General features: G+C 37.4%; 1 protein-coding gene across 6 annotated transcripts in view; it reads right to left on the reverse strand.

Moving 5' to 3' along the window:
- Window positions 1-25,272, reverse strand: part of HMCN1 (hemicentin 1) — a 183,195-nt gene that overhangs the window by 24,252 nt on the left and 133,671 nt on the right. For all 6 annotated transcript variants that reach the window (XM_048945083.1, XM_048945082.1, XM_048945081.1 and 3 more), the window contains 30 exons: window positions 25,121-25,217; window positions 22,177-22,338; window positions 21,020-21,133; window positions 20,691-20,893; window positions 20,385-20,466; window positions 20,119-20,250; window positions 19,735-19,884; window positions 18,279-18,438; window positions 17,547-17,671; window positions 16,036-16,219; window positions 15,772-15,869; window positions 15,072-15,350; window positions 14,351-14,541; window positions 12,922-13,003; window positions 12,039-12,175; window positions 8,837-8,978; window positions 7,644-7,788; window positions 6,676-6,803; window positions 6,113-6,269; window positions 5,813-5,934; window positions 5,467-5,631; window positions 5,150-5,257; window positions 4,750-4,887; window positions 4,481-4,615; window positions 3,955-4,224; window positions 3,411-3,601; window positions 2,830-3,043; window positions 1,685-1,819; window positions 931-1,121; window positions 162-243 (listed from right to left, as the gene is read on the reverse strand). In XM_048945083.1, coding sequence (XP_048801040.1) covers window positions 162-243; window positions 931-1,121; window positions 1,685-1,819; window positions 2,830-3,043; window positions 3,411-3,601; window positions 3,955-4,224; window positions 4,481-4,615; window positions 4,750-4,887; window positions 5,150-5,257; window positions 5,467-5,631; window positions 5,813-5,934; window positions 6,113-6,269; window positions 6,676-6,803; window positions 7,644-7,788; window positions 8,837-8,978; window positions 12,039-12,175; window positions 12,922-13,003; window positions 14,351-14,541; window positions 15,072-15,350; window positions 15,772-15,869; window positions 16,036-16,219; window positions 17,547-17,671; window positions 18,279-18,438; window positions 19,735-19,884; window positions 20,119-20,250; window positions 20,385-20,466; window positions 20,691-20,893; window positions 21,020-21,133; window positions 22,177-22,338; window positions 25,121-25,217 — 4,519 coding nt within the window. The remainder of the gene's footprint in view (window positions 1-161; window positions 244-930; window positions 1,122-1,684; window positions 1,820-2,829; window positions 3,044-3,410; window positions 3,602-3,954; window positions 4,225-4,480; window positions 4,616-4,749; window positions 4,888-5,149; window positions 5,258-5,466; window positions 5,632-5,812; window positions 5,935-6,112; window positions 6,270-6,675; window positions 6,804-7,643; window positions 7,789-8,836; window positions 8,979-12,038; window positions 12,176-12,921; window positions 13,004-14,350; window positions 14,542-15,071; window positions 15,351-15,771; window positions 15,870-16,035; window positions 16,220-17,546; window positions 17,672-18,278; window positions 18,439-19,734; window positions 19,885-20,118; window positions 20,251-20,384; window positions 20,467-20,690; window positions 20,894-21,019; window positions 21,134-22,176; window positions 22,339-25,120; window positions 25,218-25,272) is intronic.

Below are 25,272 nucleotides of genomic sequence, written 5' to 3' on the forward strand. Positions count from 1 at the left end.
AGCTTCATTACTAACAGTGAAAGATGAGATTAATCAACCTAAAGAATAGTGAGGTGCTCAACCTTCAAAACCAATGGGAGCTGCAAATACTGCAGATTACTGCAATAAGGGAGATTACTGCTCTGATTTAATGGCATGAAGCTTATCATTTAGCGCCTTACTCTGAAGGGTGAGTGTTAGATTGCGTTCCACCACACCAGCATCATTGGTTGCCACACACTTGTAGTCACCAGCATCTTCGTTCTAAAGAACAAAAGGCAAATAGTCATGTACCCACATGGATATAACAAGGGTTTCAGTTTACCTCATGCAAGTGAATCTGCAGTACAACATGCACACACTGAATTCAAAGAGGCACACTGTTAGATTCTACAGTATGCAAGCATATTGCCTTTATTAATAGATGATACTGTAAATTATCTTTACTGCAATTATTCCATTTTTTTCTTTAATTCAGACCAGATCTCTTTTTTTCCTAAATAGCTCCAAAGAAGCTATTGTTTCTAACTCTACTCTAAAATACAGACATGGATTTACAGCCATGGGGCATGGGGAAAGGGTCTTGTCATTTCTATTAGGAACTCGGATGTTACAAGGCTTGCAATTGCTTTTCAGCTGATCTGAATGGGCAGAACCCAAGGTCTTTTAAAGGTTCAAAACAAAATTTCCTTTTAATTGGGTATCATCAAGATCTCATACACCAAATAATGGTATGTAGATACAGTCTTTCTGACAATTAAAGGAAATGACAGTATCCTTATTTTTGTTTTTGTTACAGTAATTTGAGTATGATTCTAGAGGGAATTATATGAATATTTGTTAAAGGTAAAGCAAACTGGATTAAATATCCAGTCTCACTCTTTCAAAACAGTATGATCTGGAATCATTAACTGCAACACAAAAACACATCACAACAGACCAGTGACTCACAACAGTGCCGTAGATAGCAAGAGAACCATTGTTAAGCTGTCGGATCCTCTTGCTAATCTGAATGCCCACTCCTTCTTTGCTCCACTGGATGGTTGGAGGTGGATCCCCTCTGACTTCACAGTTCAGCACAGCATTACCACCCAAGGGCTCAATTCGGCTAGGATAGTAGTCCCCTCTGAAGACCGGAGGCTCTAAAAAAACAGTTGGTAGCATACAAATAGTAGAGTCAAAATAAAATACCCTGAATGGAATGGTTCAAAGGAATTGTTCATCCCTAACTTTAAGACAAAACGTGAATTTCAATCCGTTTCTATTTTGTTCCCATTCATCCAAAGACCAGGTACCAAATAACATGTGACAAATGCACAGACTGAGAGAAGAAGAGCACCCATGTGGAAAAAGAGTTTGGCATTCTGGTGGACAAATAGCTTGATGCAAATGAGCAGTGTGTGCTTGCAGCCCACAATTGTATTTCAAAATTCTTTACTGAGAGGGTAGTGAGGCACTGCCACAAGCTGCCTAGAGAAGTTATGGATGCCCCATCCCAGGAGGTGCTGAAGGCCAGACTGGATGGGCCTCTGCACAGTCTAATCTGCTGGGTGGCAACAAACCCATGGCAGGGGGTTGGAATTACATGATCTTTGTGGTCCCTCCCAACCCAAATCAAATTTTATGATTCTGTGATTCTCTGTTAATATGAACATGGCTGCAGGAAACTCTGACAGTGATCACAACTGCTGTTATTCATACATACCTTTGACATACACAAAACCAATAGCTCTGATGGAGCCAACTTCATTTTCTGCTGTGCATGCATAGGTACCAGAGTCATCTTTAGATACTCTTCCAATAACAAGTTCACTGTGTCCACTTACATCATCATACTGTGCTGAAGGGAGAACACACAGTAAAGGATTACTTTGATGATTTTAAACATATGCATTTCAATAGCTAATATTTCTTAAGCTGATATTTCTTAAGACTGTTTGAACTAGTGAGGGGTCTGGAGCACAAGTCTTATGAGGAGCAGCTGAGGGAGCTGGGATTGTTCAGTCTGGAGAAGAGAAGGCTCAAAGGAGACCTCATTGCTCTCTACAACTTCCTGAAAGGAGGTTGTGATGAGGAGGGGTTTGGCCTCTTCTCCCAGGCAATGAACAGGACCCAAGGAAATGGCAAGTTGTACCAGAGGAGGTTTAGGTTGGACATAAGGAAGAACTTTTTCTCTCAGAGAGTGGTCAGGCAGTGGAATGGCTGCCCAGGGAGGTGGTGGAGTTGCCGTCCCTGGCAGTGTTCAAGAGGCATTCGGATGAGGAGCTGTGAGATGTGGTTTAGTGCTTGTGGTAGCAGTGGTGATGGGAGGATGGTTGGACTCGATGATCTTGCAGGTTGTTTCCAACCTTGCAATTCTATGATTCTATAATTCTATGAATTAAAGTGCTATTCAGCAGAAATGGCATTGTGCCATTTCATTTCTAAGACTCAGAATTGCACAGAAAAGTCACAGTTATAATTTCCCCTTGTGCACATATTCACAAAAGTTGTCCTTCAATTTGAAGCTTCGTGCATCTGTACTCTTTGCACTGCTGAGACTTTCTTCATACTTGAGAGAAATAGTTTTAGTTGTTGGATGTTGAGTAAATGTAATCAAATACTGTGTGTTTTTAATGTGTTACATTATTGGCTATAGAATAGGGACAATTTCTTAATTATCCTTCTTGCAGCTGTGTCTCAGGAGCAGTTTAATTACACTATTGCATAATACTTAAGATATTTATTCCACACTCAATCACCGCCTAACAAGTTTATTAGCTCTAGGTTTTTTCTTTTCTTTATGCTAAATCAATTGCAGTGCTGCGAAAGGAAAAATCTAGAGCAGAATGACCAATAACTGTTTCCCACCTGGAATGATGTTATTATTAAAAGTCCAAGTTATTTTGGGCACAGGTATCCCAGTTGCTTTGCAAGTTAATCTAAGTTGTTCTCCTTTAGTCAAAGTTACATCTCCAGGCAGTTCAGTAAAAGCTGGGAGCACGTGAACAACCAGTGTGACAGAATGTGCGTCTTCTCCAGCAGCATTCTTGGCAGTACAGGTATAAGTGCCAGAATCTTCAGGCTGAAAGAAAAAGTGTTGGGGAAATTTCAGTTGTGCTGTACCTTACACAACCTTACAGCTTGTAATGGCAGTGGAATGTCAAAACATTTGGAAATAGCATTTGGTAGAAAAGTTCATCTCAACTCTTGCTTCCTCTGTTTTTGAAAGATGACCTTACACTTTTTTTTGTCCATTCTGAGAAATTATGACTACAAGTTTTTCACAGATATTTTACTAAACAATGGAAAATGAAACATTTACAAAGACTTTGAAATGTTAACAAGAAAACAAAATAAGAGACTAACCCATAAAATGGTGAAAATGAAGAGAAGTAGTGTTGCATCACATCCAAGCTAGTCAAGTCACATCTTAAATTTAGTGAACTTACAACAACATTGTCCAAAATGAGGTCTCCACCTGGCACAGTCCTGTATTTTCCCACTATCTCTGTTAACAGTGCATTGTCCTTCTTCCAGTTTATTACTGGTGTTGGAATTCCATCTGCCACACAGGCCAGAACAGCACGGGAATCCTCCATGACCGTGTAATGTGCCTCCCTATTGTGAATCTTGGGTGGAGCTGTAAAAAGAATACGTATGCATTTCAATAAACCTTTTAAAGTTCCTTCTTCTGTAAAAACATACCATACTGGATTGAAGAAATCTGGATCTTCTGTATTGTTTCTTGTATCTACCAATGACTATCTATTAAGCATGCCACAGTGTGTGAAATACATGCAATAAAAAAGAAACTGACTTAAAGGAATGTAATGCTCAGCCTGAATTTGAGAAACTGGCTTAATACTACAAAACAATAAAATTCACAGATCAAATAGCACCATTTTCCTGAACCTCTCCCTTACATCCCAGCTTCTCACCCTCCATAGGTCCATGCTGTTATAGTACACCTTGTTTCCACACAGCCACACTCACTCTGCACAACAAGTTCCATGCTGGAACTGCTGGACCCTGCCACATTTGCAGCTATGCATGTGTAACGGCCCGCGTCACCAGGCTGCACAAGCACAATCTGCAGCGCCCCAGTGCTAAGGATTCTTCTTCTCATGGATTCCGTTACTTGCTGGCCATCTTTATGCCAACTGATCTCTGGCCCAGGGTTGCCTTCAGCCTCGCACTGTAGAGTGACAGATTGATCAACAGGAACAACATACTCCTTTGGCTGGGACTTGATGACAGGAGGGACTGAAAAAGGATTATGAAAATTTAGAAAAGATTGAGATGATGTAAGAAACATGGAATTCTCAGTGAAAACAAGCCTAAAAGTTGATTCTGAAGTAGACAACCAGAAGGGAATAAGCCTCCTGGGCTCTACTTCATGTCACATCACATAGGAAAGCATTAGGACCTGTTGTGTTGCTTCTATTTAATTTTTGCAAACAGAAAACATGCATGCATTTCTTGTCTATAAATCACTACAAGAGCTTAGAATTTTATTTACCTTGAACTTTCAGTTTGATTTTCCCCAAAGCAGTGCCAGCTGGATTTTGAGCAACACACGTATAAGTGCCAGCATCTTCAACAGTTGATTCTGTAATCTGTAAGCTGCCATTGGGAAGAACCATATAACTGTTTCCTGAAACAAATGTAAGCAAAGTATGGTAGTTTCTTTTTTCTTTCTAAAAAGAATGAATTTGGACATTCACAAAACAGAGAGAAAGTTTCTGAATTCCAGCAAATCGAGTTGAATTACAGATTGTAAGAGGATACCTGTTGTCATTATATTGATACCCTCTTTTTGCCATGTTATTACGGGTTGAGGTGTTCCCACTGCTTCACATGGTAACAGAATGGGATTGTTCACAATGACATCCAGCATCCCTGGCTGAATTTGGATGATGGGTGGTTCTGTAGAACAAAATGAAAGGCAAAATGCCAACTGGTAAACTTTCAAGGCTAGAAAATACAGAAGACATTTAAATTACGTAACTGAAAGCCAAAGAAGGCTGAATTAACAACAGCTAGCTGGATTCTGTCATCTTTATGAAGAGCTCAGTGGAAGTGCTCTTCTATTGACAGTCCAATCTGTGCTCATCTTTACTCTGTGGCACAGCCATGTATTATGCAGGCAATGTTTTCTGACATAATACATTTTCTTTTCACACCTTACCATGAACATGAAGAGTGGCATGCCTATGAGCAGAGCCAGCCGTGTTCCGGGCCACACAGGTGTACCGACCTGCATGTGCCAACTGAACAGCAGGAATTTCAACAGCACCTACAGCAGAGAGAGAGTGCATTACAGCACCCAGCAGTACCCTGCATCCACAGAGCAGCACTCTTCCTAAGAGGTCTATATTTTTATTCTAAATAAAGTATTTCCTTTTTTTAAGGAGTTGTTTGTATCTAATTAATTACTTCTAGATGTGCATAATCAGTCCCCTTCGCTAGTGTTTTCTGTATCTGGACTCCAGCCATGCACAGTACCTGAAGGGAGAATTCTGTAGCCATCTCCTCTGGAAAGCAACTTTACGCCATTTTTGGTCCAATGAACCGAGGGAACAGGAACCCCCGAGACAGTGCAGGAAATTACTACTGGAGACAGCTTTGTTACCAAGAGATCTGTGGCTTCATCTGCTATGGATGGGGGCACTAAAAACAAATATCAGTGTTGTTAGTCCATTTTCATTTGTTATGAATTCTAGAAAGATACTTTCTTAGCAATACCAAAGACTTAAGGATATCATAAAATAAACAAAAGTCTCATCCTAGCATTGGTATATCCCAAAGAAGTTCTAGGTGCCATACACCTGTAAAGTGATATCCCCTTTACCTTGAACAGTGAGCTCAACTGCTCTTTGATCTTCTCCTGCATCATTTGACACAGAGCACTCATAGACAGCAGTGTCATCCACAGTGGGGGAAATGATTACTAAGGAACCTGAAGACAGAAGTCTGAACAAAGAAAAGAGAAGAAAGTAAAAGCCAGTGAAATACTTCCTTTCCTTCTCAAGTAATCAGACAACAAATTTTGTTGGCTATATAAAATTACATTTATGTATGGATAGTTTTTAAAGTGCCAAGGTAATCCTCATAAATTTTAAACCCACAGTGAAAAGAAAACATCCCTCACCTGTAAGTATTCTGGTTCTGGTCAAGAGTAAGCAGATGCCTATTCTTCTTCCAGCTAACTGCTGGCCTGGGAATTCCAGTGGCTTCGCAGGGCAATGTGGTTTGCACATTTACAGTAACTGTAATATTAGTACGTCCAGATGCAATAGTTGGAGGCACTAAAAACAAACAAAGCCTAATTACTCAAAATAATTGCACGCATGCACGCATACCTATATACAGAGCTGCGCTGCCTGAACACATTTACTTACTTATTATAAATAGAGTAATTTGGTGGTAATGAACCTACTAAACATGAAGCATTGGATGTGTCCAGTCTTTCTATTTCCAGGTGTTGTGCACATGACAGGTAACAAGGAAAAAAAATGTTTTCTTTTCATAAGCTTTTGGGTTGTAAATTCCCATTTAAAAACAAAACAAAACAAAACAAAACAAAACAAAACAAAACAGAGTAACTGAAAAAGAGCATAACTTCTAAGTGTATCAGTCTGAACAGGAAAAATGATACAAGCGTACTTTAGACTTGTGAAAACATGTATGATTATCTAAAACCAAAACTTTTACCAAGGACTTGCAGATCAATTTGTTTGCGCTCTGTGCCGGCTGCATTAGTTGCCATACAGACGTATCTTCCTGTGTCAGCAACACGTGCTGAGTGGATTTGTAGAGATCCATCCTCTAATAAGGAATATCTGAAACAAAGCCACATAGTTCTTCCCCCACCACCCAATCAACAGAACCATTAGCTATCCTGACAAGGCAGAAGACACAGATGACATAGGCTGCACAACAGTAGTCTCAAGACATGGTGTCTAACTTGGGCACCTACAGTTTTCGCATTTATTACACTTATCATGGCTACTGTCTCCCAGCACATCCATTTTTCACAGAAGTTATAAAATCAAATTGACACCGTGCTTCTACATACATGATGACAGATTTGCAGATGTCCAGAACATTTTATTTATATAGATTCATTTAATAAAAAAAAAAAGTATGTAATTGTATATTTTATTTTTGCTTTGAAATATTATTGAATTCTTAAGCATTTGCTCAGTTCTAGAAAATGTCTAGCTATTTTCCCCCCAAACAGTCAGAAGACAGAAACCATTTACTATAATAAATGTTGATGTTAGACCATATGTATAAAGTTTTACCCATATCAGAAATTAGAAAGGATATTCAAGGAGCTTTTGGTCTGCATGACATTGCTTAGCTTCATCATAAAAACTTCAATATAAAAAAATGTATTGTTCGAAATCTTTTTTTTTTTTTTTTTTGTCCTTTTTAATTTTTTACAATAAAAGGTTGAAATCCTCTGTACTGCTACTTTTGTATACAACAGCTTCTCCAAACCACTATTTCTACCACTGCATTTTTCATATTTGGGTCTATTTGAAATGAAAGCATGAACAGCAATTCTGAGCTGTGAAACCAAAATTCATTTACAAGTCCTGGATGTCTAAGCTTTATGTACCTGGTGTACTCTTTAAAAACTGGGAAGAATACTTATTTTGACTATGGGACAATACCTTGTATTGCTTCCATTAAAAACAGCCCCATCTTTCCTCCATGTAATTCTGGGGGTTGGTATTCCTTCTGCACTACACTCCAGAACAGCAGATGCATTTAAATGGACAACAGCAGTCTGAGAGCTACTGTGAATTGTTGGAGCCACTGTTAAGGGAAAATCCCAGATGGTATCAGAAAAAGAACTCTTAGGCTGCACTACTTGAAACTGGACACACGTAAACAGATGTAACAATGGGAATGATTGTAACAACAGCAATAAATTTCTCTAAATAAGTTACATTGTGTGTAGTACAAGCTATTTGCTGTGATTCAGTATGGAATAAAAAACAAAGTCTGTCTTCAAAGCACTTTAAACATCATTTTAGGTAGTTACTGCAAGGATTATCATATAGCTAAATTGCAGAAGAGCTTATGACATTTAATTCAACAGAATAAGACCGAAATTATATCCGAGTTGTAATTAAATTAAGGAGAAACAAGAATTTAAAATGTACAGTAAATTACAGCCTTGGAGGGACTCTGTGTAATGGAAGCATATATGACTGAGTTCTTAACAGAACAGATATAGGGAAAAAGTTTCTTATCTTTAGTATGAGAACAGAATTGCTTCTCATCAGTCTACAGTTGAGAAAACAGATAGGTTTACAATGAAATTCAAGAAGTACCAACAGGCTTATTTCAATACAGGTCAGGCATTGGGATGCACAGGGCCCTCCAAACCCTGCACTCCTACCATCGCCCACCTGTAGCTTTAGAGAAGCCGCAGTTTTCAAGTTGTCTAAATTTGTCAAGGAGCACCTCTCAGTCTTGGATCTGCATTTTTAGTCTGAACATATCCTGCCTCTGAACCAGGATCACAGAATCACAGAATTGCAGGGCTTGGAAGGGACCTCAAGAGACCATTGAGCCCAATGCTCCTGCTAAAACAGGATGAAGGCAGGACGTGTAGCAGGAACATAGCTAGCCAGAGAAGGAGCTGTGAAGGGTCCCCAGCTGCTCCCCCAGTGAGGGGGACATCTGTGGATTGGGATGAGGTTACACATGAGGTAACACACCTGGTCCCTTAGTTCAGATACAGCCTAAGTGGCCAGTGCTTGGTTAAAAAAGACTTCTAATGCTTTCTTCCCGTTTGAACCCCAGCAGAAATATCATGCAAAGAGCAGAACACACAAGAATGGATCCATGACTTTACCATGTACTGCTAGCATGAACTCCCTGGTCATTTTTCCTGCAACATTACTTGCCACACATGTATAGTTTGCTGTATCACCGAGGTCAGCATTATTGATTTGCATATATCGCCCATTGGATAGGATTCGAATTCGAGGAGTTCCCTAAAGAGAAAGAGAGATGGATTTAATTTTACCATTGTTCTTTTTCTAAAGATTGAGCATTTTTTTTGGTGCAGAGTAAGAACAGCTATGAAAGAAGGCTGAGGTTAATTCAGGGGACTGCTAGCTTAACTGCTTCAGAGGACTGCATAGCTGGTTCACAGCCATGAAGATAATAGGATAAAACAAATTCTAAGAAGTTATCATTACTTAGTGGTTATAACTTGAAAACCTTACTGGGATTTGTGCCTCAATAAGATGTCTTTTAGGGTTACTATGCTAAAGGGCTTGGAGGCTTTTCTAGAAAAGGGGCAATGAATAGCACATGATTCTTATTTTTTCCTCGAAATCTATGCACAGTACAAGCAGAAAAAATACCAGTTTCTCTACACTGTTCTTCAAATTTTTCAGCCTTGACCAGACAGGATACAGCATAAAGTTTGCCTTCTAAGTTTACTAGACAGGATTTGTAGATTGGAGAGCATGACACTTTTGAGTGCTACAATGACTCTAGAGCAGCTGCTCAGCAGCCCTTCGAAGTCAAAGCTTTTTTTTAAATATAACTAGAGTGGATTGGAATGGAATGAACAACTGACAGCATTACCAAATACAAGTGCTTGAAAACCTGACTGAATAAAAAAAAAAAAAAAAGTTTAAAAAAGAAAATGAAGAAAGAAACAAAGAACAAACACGAACTTTGGATAACATTCAAAGCTGACATTCCCATCTGCTCTTTTGACTAGGAGATCTGTAGACAGAAACCACCGCATATAAGTAAAATATCTCCAGTTCTGCACTGCTTTGCACTACCATCCAAGTGCTCTGGTCTCACACCAGGCATCAGCACAGATGTAGCATAACCAGCAGTGTTGGCCTCTCAAAGGTGAAATGATACAAATACAAATTCAGCAATTCTTGTAGTGTCCAGATAAAGATAGATTAGGTCAAGACAATCCTACCTACTTATTTTGATAACACTCTGCGTATGTTTCCAAATCAATGAAGAGTACAAGGACTATGACCACCAAAGCTGTCCCAAACTAAACCTTTCTAGAGTTCTGTTAGAGCAGGTGGTGGTGCTGCACAATTACTTTATTGAACACAGCAAGATCTAGTGTTGACTTCAAACACAGTGGAAGACCAGAAAAACAAACAAACAAATCAACAAAAAGAAAAAAAAAACAAAAAACAAAACAAACAAAAAAAAAAAAACAGAAGGAAAGACACCCATTAAGGGCTGTTTCAAAAAGCAGAGATAGCTTAAATTGAGGAAACACTGCAGTCTGGAATCTTGACCTCCAGTCACCTTTTGTCACTGTGAAACCTCAGTGTTTCCAAGGTGAGGGGAATCAAATGCCGTATAAGCATCCACAGAGCACCTGTCTTTTCATAGCCAGGGAGAATTCTTTCCCAGACGCTCACAAATAGGAGCTTATTATACTCTTTTGAGGTTGAGAAAACAGTCAGGCATTTAGGAGGACACTAATGCTTTCCTGATATTTGGAGCACACATATATATAAGCTGAGCTGAAGGATGGAATGGATGGTAGTGAACAAAATAAAACTACATCTGCTTCATAAAGTACAACTGATAAATTAGGAGGCCCACATCTGGACAAAATTTATAACAGCATTATTTTCGAGATTACTGTCAGAGGAGAGCTCAGTGTACAGAATGTCCTTACACTGTTATAAAACAAAAGGGGGGAAATTAGTCAAACTGCATAACCAAGATGCTTCAGTCCTCAAGAACAAACACAAATCTCTGAAGCAAAAAATCTAATATTACATAAGTCAAACCTGAGGTGTTCAGCTGAGTATCTAGGCCCATAATAGTGTTGCTCCACTGCTTTATTTCTGTTAAGTATTTCTAAAAGTGGCTTCTTTTCATGGTTTAAATTAGTGAAGATGTAGAATTAAAAAAAAAAAAAATAAATCAAGTACTGCTTAAAACACTAGCTTTTTAAGAAAGACTGAGGTAGAAGTATTCATGTATAACTTCCAGGCCTTGTTCCAACTTAGATTCATAAAAAAAAGTCTGCACCCAGAAATCAAGGGAAGAGCACTTCTCTTACATTTCTTTCTGTCTAGTTTTTGTATGATATGCAAGGTAGTATTATTCCCCAGCAGCACTTAGTAATATATGATTGCTCACCTTATTCTTGCCACTTCCACAAATATTTTATTCTTCTAAGTTTACAGCAGTGGAAGAGCCTGAGGAATGGGCTCTCACAGGTACTGCACAGTAGCAGGCCTTTGAATGAAGACAACTGATAGACTACAACTATGGGAGATATATGAGTTATGTTTTATGAATTAAGAAGAATTTGTTTTCTCTTTATTAATAAATTAAGATCAATAGAGGGAAAATTAAGTTGAATTAATAACTGAATTTAAATTGATCTGTCAGAAAGAATCTGATTTCTAAGTGAACCTAAGAAAGATGATAAATTAAAAAAAAAAACAAAAAAAACCACCACCATTCTACTAAAGCTGTCCTAATCTTGCTAGTTTTCTTTCAGCCACCAGGGACTCTATACCCTATGCAACACTACTTGGAACTATCAGTGAAAGGGATGCATTTGATACAAAACTGTGTTGGTTAGTAACACATTTTGGTTTTTTTTTGTTTGTTTTCCTTTTTTTTTTTTTTCCCCCAACATAAAAAATTGTAATTCCTTCCTAAATGCGACTAGAGTACGAGGATGCATAATATACCCAAAGGAAACATACAGTGCAGTCTTTTCTCAGCTACCTTTCCTGGGAAGCCATTCAGGAAGTATACCAAAGGCTTCTAGGATTGTTCAGAGGATCCAGGAGGAGCAAGGGATCCCCCTAAAGGAAAAAAGAACAAGTAACAGCGGGATGGCCACTTCACATGCTTGCTAGCTTCAGGTACTCATGGAGGACTAACTGTATTAGTACTGGGGCAACTCAGCTTGAATTTGAGGCACTGTAACTTGACTGCAGTGGAGGGGAAAGTGAGCAGAGTAAGAAAAGTCCAGCATTGTGTAAAAAATAAAAGGTCCAACAGACTAACACGAATAATGTATTTGCTAATACCTCTACAAGTTCTCCATTTTTAAACCACGAGATTGTAGGAGGTGGTACAGCATCTGACTTGCATTCCAATATAACTTGTCTGTTCTGCAACACAGTGAGGTCCTGCAGACCACTGGTACCAGCAATATTAGGAGGAACTGTTACAAAAATTTAGAAAAATAAACACCACAGTTATGCACTACCATTAAAACCATACTTTAAAAAAAGCATTTTACTTCTTGATATTTAAGACAAAGGCAAAACTACAGTGCCACAATTTAGTACTACTTTACAATATCTGTGTCAAATACACCACGTGAAACTGTTTTTTAAGTCACATACTGGAAACTACTGCGACAGAAATTAAATTAAAATCAATTCTCAGCAAGGGCACTAGCATCAAAGCCAGACAGAGCAGAGACCACGGAAGTTCAATAAACTCTTCATCATGAAACATGGCAGTTACAACCCTCAAGAAGAAACCTGAAGCACACTGTAGAACTGCAGAAATTCTATTTATACTGCCTTTACTGATATTACATTCAATGTATCCTAAATATATATATACATGTACTTTTCTAATGAAAAACTAAGATCTTAGGTATCAGTATACTTTATACTTTTTTGTAAGTAGAATAAATTCAGTTCAGCTGAACAAAGATGCAGAATACAAATATCTATAGCCTATTTACAACAGAAGGCATGAATTGTATCAGATGAAACTTTCCCTCTTTAATGCATGTCAAAGGAGTTAACCTTACTGAGAAATGTTAATTATCATAAAGCATAATATCATTTTCTCAAAACACATATTTCTTTTTTAATAATAAGTAACCTGTTACATGTTGTACACACCTTCATAGTTTACAGCTTAATTTAGGAAAGAAATATTCCTCAAACCTACCATGCACTCTTACTAAATATTCCTTATCATCATCCCCTGCTGAGCTAAATGCCAAACACGTGTATCTTCCTGCATCCTCCACCTGGAAACACACAGGCAACTTCAGTAAAAGTTGCAGCATATGGGAACAATTGAGAAAAGCACTAAAATATAAACATTGACAGCAACAGTTAAAAGTAAAGACAACAGATAAGAAAAGCCTGAGAATAAATGAAAAAAGTTCTTAGAATCACAAAACTGATACTCTGGGTTTGGTTTGGTAGGGACCTTAAAGGCCATTCAATTCCAACCCCCTGCTGTGGGCTAGAGCCTTTCTTCTCTAGTTCTGGGAAACTTGCATCTCTTACGACCATGGTATTATGCAGGCGTAGCTTAGGAATGGAAAGACTATAATCTCTGAGGATAATGCACTTCCAGCCAGTACATCTTTTCTTCGTGATACCTTCTGCAACAGGCAATCCTGAACATGGAAGCTGCTATCCATCTATGCAAATTCTGGGTAGGCAAAGAAGCCTTTTTATGCACACATTCATAGTCCGAATGTTATAACATAATGTTATGCCTTCTCTTTTCTGTAAGTTTCTCATTATAGAGATAAGAAGTGTTGACTTGGCAAACAAAGCCAGCAGCAGACTGTTTGTCCGTCTTCCTGAGCCACGTCCCCCTCATGTTTGGTGACATCCAGTCTGGCTGACTATAGTAGTTCTGTACATGTTATTTTTCCATGGACTCTTTTACTGTCTGAATTAATCCAAAAGCTTTTGTATTGTCTTTAGTTATTTTTAACTTTCACACAGATTACATCAAAGGCAGTTTTTTTCTCTTCAATCTATGGCCAATGCATGTGAGAAGCAAATGGGTATCAGGCAAATCTGAGGTAGCAGAAAGAGGAGAAACGCTGAGTAGGAACTATAAAATAACAACAGAAAAGCAAGTGACAGTAACAAGGGTCAAGTAGACAGGAAATTAACATAAACAGGGTATAGATGCAGATTATAATACATATGTAACTAGATTTCTACAGATATATAAAATATAATTATATAACAGATAATATGTTACGTAATCTTATAACAGCTTATAGATAAAACCACAAATGAACACAAAAAAGGCACAAGTCCCTAGCCTTGATTGTTCAACTTTCTATGAAGAAGGATGAACAAATAAAGAAGGTTTAGAACTCTAAGATGAACCTGAATAATGCTCAGAAGATGCAGAAATGCTAGGTCACTCTTAAACCATAATACTACAACTTTTTCTGAATAAAAAATCAAGGCAAGGCTTAAAAAGCACATCCTCCAACTGCACACGCAGGAGGAGAACTTTATACAGGGTTTTAGAACCTGTCAGGTTGGTCCTAACAGCAGGCAATTCTCTATGCTTCTCCAGAGTTTCCAATTTGAGACAACTTTGAAACAAGTTGTTTCACCTGAGTACTGGTTATTCGAAGCCCTTCTCTTACGACATGAACATTGTCATTTTGCAGAAGCGGGCGCCCATCCTTCATCCATGAGATTTTGGGGATTGGAATGCCAGTAGAGATGCAAAGAAGTTCAAGGGGGTTGTTGACAATCACAGAGAGCTCTTCTGGTTGACCTGAACCGTTGATTTGAGGTGGTTCTATGGAAAGAAAAACACTCCCACTGTGTATTGAATCAGTATATAAAATCTAACCCATAGACTTGTAGTTGGTTTGTAGAATTAGTCTGTACTAGTGCTATTTCTGGCTGTACAACTGGGTATCTCATGGGATTTCCATCTGTCTCTTTCTAGTAATCTGCATATTTTTTAAAATTAAATTAGAAGTTAGAAATTACTTTAATAATCTCAGGTAAAAAACTTAATTACATAGTATCAGTGAGGATTTTTATTAGCTCTTTAGCTGTTACACATTCAGTTACACCTTTAGCTGCGCTATCAACCTGTGAAGTAGAATTTCTACCAGCCAAAGTGTATTTCAGAATTCATGAAATCTTAGGTAAAAAATACATATTATTTTACATGCACATCTTTAGTTATCTTCCATTTCCTTACTTGACTTATTTCACACAAAAAATGTTTCTTGAAAATACTTTTTTTTATCCCTAGAGATTTTTAAATTGTTCCCCACATCTGCTACCCAGCACTTCAACCAACTCGTAAACACTTACCCAACACTTTTAGGGAAAAGTGCTTGCTGACATCTCCTGCTTTATTAGATGCTACACAAGTGTATTTGCCTACGTCACCAATTTCTGCTTTTACAAAATGAAGAACCATTCCTTGGTCACTTAAAGTCTGGTGAGCTCCAAGGCTTAATGGGTGTCCATTTTTAAACCAAGACATAGCAGGGACAGGAGTGCCATCAGTAAAACACTTCAGTGAAGCTGAACTGCCTCTTGTTACAGTCACTTCCTCTGTTCCTCTTGCATTATCCAGACTTGGTGGTACTGCAGAGAAACAAAGATCTGATTTACACAGAGTACACACAGAACAGTACACACACAGAAGTTAGTTCTGAATATAAAATAACCAGTATGCAGCTACCCTTCTGCATCTCGTAACACCCCATAAGCTTATGTTAAGTAACTAAGTTAAAATTCACTTCAAGATTATACATAATCAGTCATTCAAAAAAAACCACCAAAAACATATAATGGATGGCAATTCAAATAAGGACTCTTCCAGGGTTAAAACAATTTCAATTAAAAACATACATATACATTAAAAAGTAAATGTTTTTCTATTTGAGTCTGATACACTTTCGTGGATGTCTACAACTCTGTGTTAGTGTGAAAGAAAACTGAAGACTAAGTTTAAGAAATGAATTGAAGAATAGATCTTTACATTGAGCATTTCAGAGAAACTCACCAAAAATTTGAAGGTTATAATGCTTGTTGTCTACTCCAGCTCTGCTAGATGCTACACAAGTGTACACACCAGCATCAGATATTTGCACTCTGACAAGTCTAAGGAGAAAATCAATTTAATTCAGCTGTAAATGGAATACACTATTACACTGTTATTACAGCATGGCTTGAATCAAATTTCACTCTTGCTTCCAACAGTGCCAGCAGGACTGTGCTGATACAGCAAAAGACCCAGGAAGCTTAGTTAAAATAAATGAAAACCAACCTGAGAATTTGCCCAGCGGACAGTAACCTGATCCGGGAGGAGACAGACAGAGGAAGGCCATTCTTCAGCCAGTTTATCTGTGGAGATGGCATTCCAATAGCGGTACATCCAATATTTATGGAGGTGTCCAAAAGGGCAGTGAGTTCTTCTGGTTCACTTTTACTGTTGGTTATTGTTGGAGGAACTACAGTTTGTAAATGTTGAAAAGGAGGGTATTAAGACCGGCTTTTAAACTCATTCCACATACGTATTCTTGCCATACTTGAAAGCCTAGGAAATGCTGCACTTAATATCCCATAGGCATTCCAATCAGAAGAGGCTGTCTTATCTTTTTAAACAATAAAACCTCTAACAATAATAATAAGCACTAATAAATAGTAATTTACATAATTAAAATCAGATGCATAATAGAATGATAACAGCACTCCCTCTTATTTATTTGTTCAGGCTACAGCAGAGGAGAGCTTTGGTCGCAGAACCCAAAGCTCAAGAGGAAAGAAAGAAATGTTAGGAGGTAGCAAGTGGTCAAGCATTAGAGAGAATCCCCATCTTTTAAGAGCCAGATGCAAGTTTACAGTTTGCTGCTTAAGATATTTACTTCAATAAACCTTTAATACAGTGAAAGATAGAATTGTGTAGGAAGAAAGATAACTTATGAACTTAAGGGTATATAGGATGATAGTTTTCAAATACAGAAAGCTTTAAAGTGACTGGCTAAATAGTCTAGAAGATAATTCTAACATAATACCAGTTTTGGCTGTTTCTTTGCTTGGTTTTGTGGTGTGAAAGCCTTTTGGTCTTGGGAGCAAGAAGGGACTCACTATACAAAGGCTTAGGCACATGAAGCTCCATGTTCTGGCTATCTTAGGTCCCACCATACACCATAACAGTTATAAGGACGGAAGACAACTTAAGCTAATTATTGCTTGAGCCTCAGCCAATGTCCACACAACCCAAGGGTAAAGAATAACTGTGTTGTTGCCTGTATATCTTTTTGTGTATGAAGAATTTAATCCCAAACAACATCATATTTCTTTAAAACTCTAAATAAGCAATTTCTCAGGATAGAGGAGAGCTTAAGCAATTCATTTCCTGCCATATTACTCATGTTTTACTAATGTACTTTGACAAGAATTATATATAATATATATAATGCAGTATAATATATAATATTGCAGATTAACTAAAAAACAAAAAAGCAGTATGAGGATAAATCAGTCCCGAGTGTGTCTCTACAAGAAAAAAATCACTGTAAGCAGAATTCCTCTATTATGAAATATACCAAAGGAACCAATTTCTGTTAGTCTCAAAACACATTTAACAGTAATATCAATCATTTCATCATTTACAGAATATCCAGCATAATATACTGTGCTATCTACAGTACATGAAATTGGAAACATACGCCTGTAGTATTACAGTGAAGATAGGCATTCATTTCTTGGCCATTTCTTGTGAGTGCTTACAAAGATTATGTACCAAATTTCAGTTTTGTATCTGTGAAAACTCACCATATACACTCAAGCTGAAAATTTGGTCCTCTTCTCCTGCAGGATTAGTAGCCACACAAGTGTATTTTCCTCTATCAGAAGTGAGAGCTTTGAAGATTTTTAATGTGCTGCCATCTGGAGCTACTCTACAAGGAAGGTAATACAACACCATGAGTTTGTTTATGTATTACTGTGACTTGGCAAATAAGCAGTCAAGTTCATACATTTAAGTCAAATCCCTTGATCTTCTTGTGAATTTCACTAGAAAACCACTATTTTCTGCAAATTATTATTATTAGAGATAGGTAAGAAGTTTATCTTAGATACATCCTATTCAACCATCCAAAATATAATTCCAAATAGGCATTTGAAGAACCTGTAATGAAAAACATCAAGGTCTTTCCCCTCTAAAGGAACTTAATGAAACTTACAGATCTTTACAAAAATTTATTAATCTGATGAACTTGTGGGAACTTACTAACTGAAAAAGATATAGCTATTGTATATTTCTTAGTACCAAAAGAATTTTAAAAAGTAGTAACAAAGTATACTAGAATGACAAACTAAACAGGGAGATGATGTTCTTAATATGGCTAGCTCGTGACTTAAGCTCTCTTTACACTCTCTTTTTAGAATGTAAAATGAGTAATATATTAGTAAAAAAACCTAAAACTCTTTCACACTTCCTTTACAGTCTTCAAGTTTTAAATTATACAAAAAGAGAATTCAGTGCCTACTGATTTTTTTACTTGCCTTATTCTTTGTAGGTTGTCACTAGCAACTGTTTTTCCATCTTTAAGCCATTGTACAACAGGTGCTGGCACTCCCGTGGCATTGCATACCAGCTGGATGCCTTCTCCCAAGAGGACACCGACCTCACTAGACATTTCAGAGCCGACAATACTAGGAGGAACTAGGAATGGAAGAGAAGGGTCATCAGCAAGAGACATAATCTAAGCCACAAAAAGTTGCGCTGCAGTAGCTTGGGAGTACTAGAATTTATTGTTTTTCTAACACAAACTACAATATTTTCTAGAGAAGGTTTTGCAAAGATAAATTTAAAGCCACTTTCATAATTCCTGAAAGTCACTGATTTACAATATTAAAAAAAAACAAGTATAATTGTCATTATATTTAATATCTAGCTACCTGCTCAATGATGGCTAACGTGCAATAATGTAAGGACAAAATTCCAGTTCACTACATATCACAATGCCTCTAGCAATTAAATGCCTATTTAACACTTGAGCATATGCTTAGTACACAGTCAAATGCTCTACTGCATGAGGAATGCCTCACTGCCCTTAACAGCCACATACTTACTCCATCCTAAACAGCAAAACTAAAAACCATTTTAGTCAGTTCTACAGAACAAGACAGGCAGTCATGTTATCCATCAAGTCAAGACTAGTCCCACTAGTAAGTTTTGAGCACTAAAAGCAACTTAAGTTAAATTTGATCAAACAAGCAACTTAATATTCCTGGGGATAAATGGGCAAGCAAGCCAGGACACACAAAAAACAACATTCCCAGATAATGACTGCATCGCTGATTTAGTTCTGTTTGGCCTGCTGATGGTGAGCAGTCATATTTGCACCTGCTGGCAAACTCAGCTCATGGTTCCTGCTCTGCTTCCTCAAACAGCGACTGCTAGCAAGGGAAGGGACCATGGCAGAAAGCTGCAGATGCTGTACAAGAAGTGTCTTACTGAACACTGGGAAGCTAGTCAAATGAGTGGGAAGAAAGCAAAGGTGGTTGCAGTGTAAGAGTGAAGCACAGGGAGTCAAGAAATAGAGAATTTAGGGTTTCTTATTTGATTGGGAAAATAATCATCTAAATAAGAAAATTCTGTCGAGATTTCTTTCCTATTTCCTACTAGTGATGGAGGAAAAGAGGCAACAGGATTACTGCTTCTGAAACCACATGAGTTCCACACTTCATCAAACAGCATAGTTTCAGCACTCAGCAGGTGGAAGGATTTGATCAGCAGCAAACACACACAGCCTTCCCAACGGTTTTCAAGTTCTTCTACTATAAGAGGTAAAGAGTATTTTTTTTCATGCAAGTTTCTGACTAACAATATAATCTTCTAACAATTTTTCCCACTGCTTGCAAACAACAGAAATATTGATACAGACTTTCCAGTTCTCATTTACAGGGTCACACTCAGAAATTACTTGATAATTCTCACTGCACTCATATGTCTTACCTTGAATGGAAAGCACAAAACTTTTCTGAGCTTTTCCCTCGACATTTGAGGCAATACACGTATAGGTCCCACTGTCTAGAAGCTGAGAGCGAGCAATCTGAAGCTTACTTCCACCAGATAAAATATGAACTTCAAGAGAATTGGAGTTCTCTGAAAATATACAAACAAGTAGTCATTCCAAAGAGGCCACAAAGAGTAAATACTTCTTGAGAATTTTTTTCATCAGAATTTCAAAACAAAGAAAAAAAATCCAATCAGTTGACATAAGAGTCTGTCTTGAGACAGATGAGAAGAAACTAGAAAATAGACTGCAAACAGCACAGCAGTACCCCAAAAGTGAGGAAGGGGGGCAAAAGAGCAGAAAAGAGCATGACAGAGTGTTACCTAGTGGTTTTCCATTCTTAAGCCAGACCAGTGTTGGTGGAGGAATTCCAGTAGCATCACACATGAAGGCAACAGGATTACTGACTGTTTCACTAATCAACTCTTCTTCAGGGCCTTCTATATTTGGTGGCACTAGAAGTTGAATGGAAGCAGTAAGAGTAGTTTGCTTAGGAAATATTTTTGTGAACTGATTTTGAATTTTGTACTCTACAATGTCTATGACATTACAATACATAAATGCTGCAGAAAACGTGGAGTGTGCTCACCATAAACGTTAAGATGGAAATTTTTATCATCTTGCCCGGCAATATTTATGGCTTTGCACACATATTGGCCAGTGTCAGAAACCTAGAATAAAAATAATTAAAAATATATATATCTTACTATGTAGATCTTATTTTAATGCTATAATATAGAGATATTAACAGTTTTGCCAAATCAAAATTCTTTTCAAAGAATGAAAGGCCTCCAACAAATATATCTCCTACAGTCAATTAGTAGGATACACCCATAAAGAACAAAATATTCACCTGACAGTAGTGGCAGATGCAGCATTCCACAAGCCTACCTACCTCAGCACCCTTGATTTGCAGTGTTTGCCCATCTGCTAAGATCTCCATATTTGCAGACTCTGAAATTATACGCCTGTTCTTATACCAGGTGATGACTGGTGGTGGGATAGCACTGGCTTCACACTCTAACATCACTGGGGTGCCAACTCTCACGTTCAACACTGTCATTGAGGTTCCACTCTGGTCTTTGATGCTTGGGGGAACTGTAGAAGAAGAACAGTTATTTCTGCCTTAGTTCTGTGAAGGCAAAAATAAATTACCTAAAAAAAACCCCAAATACTGCACTTTATCTTAGGAAAACAATTAAAACAAAAGAAAAACATACAAACCAAGGACAGTTAGGAAGCTCTTTTTCCGACTTTCTCCAGCTTGGTTTCTTGCAATACAAGTATATTCACCATCATCTGAAAGTTTGGCTTGGGGAATCTGCAGAGTCCGAGCACCTGAAGTAAAAGCAGAAGTTCTGAGATTTATTCTGTGGGTATGGTATCAGTTTCAAATGATTTCTTAGAATTGTGTCCCCAACAGATTGAGGACAGGCATTACATTCTAACTTTGGATTTAAAACACACCACATTGCCATTGCTTTTTGGGATTCATAAATCCACTAAAAAAGTCCAAGAATAAAATTTTAGGACAGATTTCACTGATGTTTTTATATCTGATGCTCCTTTTAATGCTCCTTTTATATCTGTTTATTTTGTGGCTGCTAAACCTTCTTTGCTAACTTAACTATGCTCCTTTTCTCTACTTCTGTCACTCCCCCAGCCTCTATCCCCTAGTCTTTACTGCCTCCACTCACGAAGCTACTGTCTGTGCCTACATTACTAATTTGCACAGTGTCTCTACTGCCATTAAGCAGATTTCACACCTGCACTTCAGTTTACGCTATAATGCAGACCCCCAGCCACATAACAGCTGCAGGACAGGACTGAGCACCCCAACAAGTGATCTGCATGAGATATCCTGGGCAGAAGATATCCAGCAGGAGCAAAAATGACACAGATACCATGAAATCTCACTGTGTGAGCAGCTTTGAATGGGTAAGGAGATCTCAGAATGCAAGGATTTCCTCTTGAGAGTTCAGTTAACCCCATTTCCCACAGAAGTCAATGAGAGAGTTGCTAAGTCTTCGTCAGCTGGGCCAGCAGAATTCATCCTAGCCTGCATCACTACTTCTGACTGTTTCTCTGAAAGGTGAGTCAGTGACTCAACTTCAATTAGTATCTCAGAGAACTTGTGTTATGTGACTTGCCTGCTAGTCTTTTTCAGTGCTTTCAGTCTGAGCCGCTTTTCTTTAGAAGTGTGCCCATCCAACAGCCAAGGCATCAGTAAATGCTTTAAAAACACAGCAGGTCAAGTGTCTTGTCTGCTCACTGGAGCAATATTAAAAATATACTGGCTATATAAATGGCTGTCACCCATATCAACACAAAACAGACTGAAGTTGAGTCTAAAGGCTATAGAAATAGTTGAAATTCCTCACCAGGCACAATAAACGTGTTAGTATTCAAGCTGATAGATTTTCCATTCTTGAGCCAGCTGAGATCAGGAGGCGGAAAGCCAGTGACCTCACAAGTCAGAGAGATGAAATTATTCACCACGACAGTCAAATTCTCAGGATTAGCACCAACAACACTTGGAGGAACTGTGGAGAGAAATGCATTACTGGTATTTATCACTGGATCAGCAAACTATTCTCTAATTTCTTCAATTACCAATATAAAGCTGAATTGCTGAGCTTTGACAATGGGCCATATTGCAAAAAATCTTACACAACCCACAGATGGATCCTCTACTTCTTAAATGAATCTGGAAACCATTTCATCTGTAAACCTCTGCTTGGGATTTACAAAGGCTAAGTGACCAGTAAGAGATTGTACAATTTCTCATTGAAGTATTATCAATTTTGAAAGACTTCTCTCACAATACATTTGCTTCATAGGGCAGGACAGATTAAATTTTATCTTGCCAAGATATACAGAAGGACTAACTACCATTTCTTGTTGAGACTGTATTGTTACTATTCTTTCTGAAATACTCTAATTTCACATTATAATAGAGATCCAAAAATGCTTCCTTCTGATATAGTCCAGAGCTCTTTTGTTAACAAGAAAAACCTGTTGTGCAATAGTGAGCTAAACAGTTTAAAATTCTTGCACATACACATTGTTCAAATGGGTGCATTTTTAAGCTTCCAAGTCCCAATACTTTTAAAGACAAGAATACTTTGACATCCGACCTTTCTACAAGAACTATTTAAAAGTAAATAATTGTCAATGTCTTCCTTTTAACAAGTCCCAGGTTTTAGTTTCCATGTTTTTGCAGTATGCATAATATAAAACACTTAAGAGCAAAGCAAAAGCATGTTCTGGGCTCTATTGGGTGGAAAAATCATTCCAAAGAACAGATGGAATCCTCTTCTTCAAAGACAGATATTTTAATGCATTTTGGACCATATTCACCAGAGATATTCCAGATGCTCTCTGGCACTGGAATGAAACAAAGCAGTCATTAAGCCAAGTTTATGGCTCCTCTGTGACACAACAGAAACAAGAGGAGTCAATGTAAATGGGAGAATTCAGTCCACATTTTTCAGCTTGGAGTAACGGAGGGCTATTTCTCTGATCATCAGTATGAAATGTTTCACTGGAATAAATGCTGAATTCTGATCTGATGACATTTGATAGATATTTATATTTATTTACTTGTAAAGCTACTTTCCCACAGATGTGATTATTGGCAGATTATATATACATATACACAGGGCCAAATGCAAACTAACTTTTAATTAACTTTGCTTAAACTACGGAAATGGTACTTTTCAAATCCTGCAAGCTTCTGCCACATGTGCAGAGCACTCACAAAAGTGTCCCAGGTAGTCAGCATACATAGACCTATTTGTATGTACACAAACAATATGCTCAATTCACAGGAAAAGCTATCTATTATCCTGTATTATAGACAGATTTTACATCCAGATGCTTATTTTCAGCGTTTTGGAAGGCTTTATTTTAGTTTTATTTATTTAGCCTTTAAGAAAATAAACAAGTTTATCAACTTATTAAGGAACATTCTTAATACTTCACTTAATCTTATAAAAGTAGTTATATTTGAAATATACAGAAGTGCTTCACCTTGGGTGGTCCTTTCCTGACAGTATTAATCTGATTTTTCAACTGAAACTCCATTCAAAGATTAATAGTCCTAAGTAAGTAATATTGCTGAGCTGAAATCTGAAGCATCATACAAATATTTATTTTAAAATAACACCATTAGGCTATCACAATTATAAACAAATAAAAACAAGTTTGAATTCAAATACGAATGTCAAGAAAATATTTTAATTTAAAAGCAAAGGTCAAACATCAGGAAATTCAGGAAACTAATGAAAGCAAAGAACCTCTCAGAAATGACTTAAGGGCAAATTCTTTCCATGACACTATTTTTTGGCTAAACGTATCACTGTGTAGAGAAAAGCACTGTACATTTGTTTCATTGCCTTCTTATGAAATATTTATTTCTTCTGTATATGATAACCTAAATAATCAAATTCCTTGGACTTTGCGACTACATTCAAATGTGAGAGAGAAGACAGCACTTATCTTCTGTCTAGTATGTAATCAGGAGATGAATTAGCTAGCAAGGATGTGAAAAATTATTCAAGGATAACATGTAGAAGACTCCAGGGGACAGACTAGACAATCTTCAACCCAGATCATTCCATGACTTAATGTCTATGAAAACAGATAAAAACTTAGCTGCCAGTTTTCCTTGGTAGGTTTTAAAATGTAACTGTGCTGATGATTCTGTGGGAGTAGTGCTTATGTGATTTTCAGTTCAGAATGGAAAGTTGAAAGTGGTGTGAAGAATTAGGATGAACCTTGATAGAGAGTCTTTTTTTACAAATATGGAAAATGTTTAAATTTCTTGACTGTATGTGTTTTAGACTTGCGGCACCAAATGCTAAAATTTATCTTAACCATGCCTAAGAGCAACATCATCAACAACAAAAGAACAGATGGGAACTTCAGAAAGGGAAACAAAATGCAAGTTTTTACAATGGCCATATCTTTGTGTAATATTTCTAACTGTAATTTTCTCTTTCTTTTTTATTTTTTTTCATAAGGAAATCAAAACAGGCTGTAATCCAACCTGGTTATCATTCATGATTACAATGCTTAGCAACCTACACAGGGTACACGCACTACAATATCCACCTATATGCAGTACACATAAAGAGCTGAAGATGCCATGGTACATCAAACTTGTATTTGATTTCTAGTACAGGAGAATTTCCCGTATGCTCAGTAAGTTGACTTGTACTCTGCTAAAATTCACACATTAAAACTGAAATAACATTTAAAAAAAAAACAAAAAAAAAAAAAAACAAACAATCAGCAAGTTACAGGCTATTATATTATACGTACCATGAACATTCAGGTTAAAATACTTCTTGGCCCTTCCAGCTATGTTTTCCACAACACAGACATACCTGCCAGTATCTGTTATTTGGGAATTCAAAATCTAAGAAAAAGAAACAAGACTACTCTTGAGAAAATATGTATAAGACAACTTATTG

The sequence above is a fragment of the Lagopus muta genome, chromosome 5, assembly GCF_023343835.1.
Source record: "Lagopus muta isolate bLagMut1 chromosome 5, bLagMut1 primary, whole genome shotgun sequence".
Lineage (NCBI taxonomy): Eukaryota > Metazoa > Chordata > Aves > Galliformes > Phasianidae > Lagopus > Lagopus muta.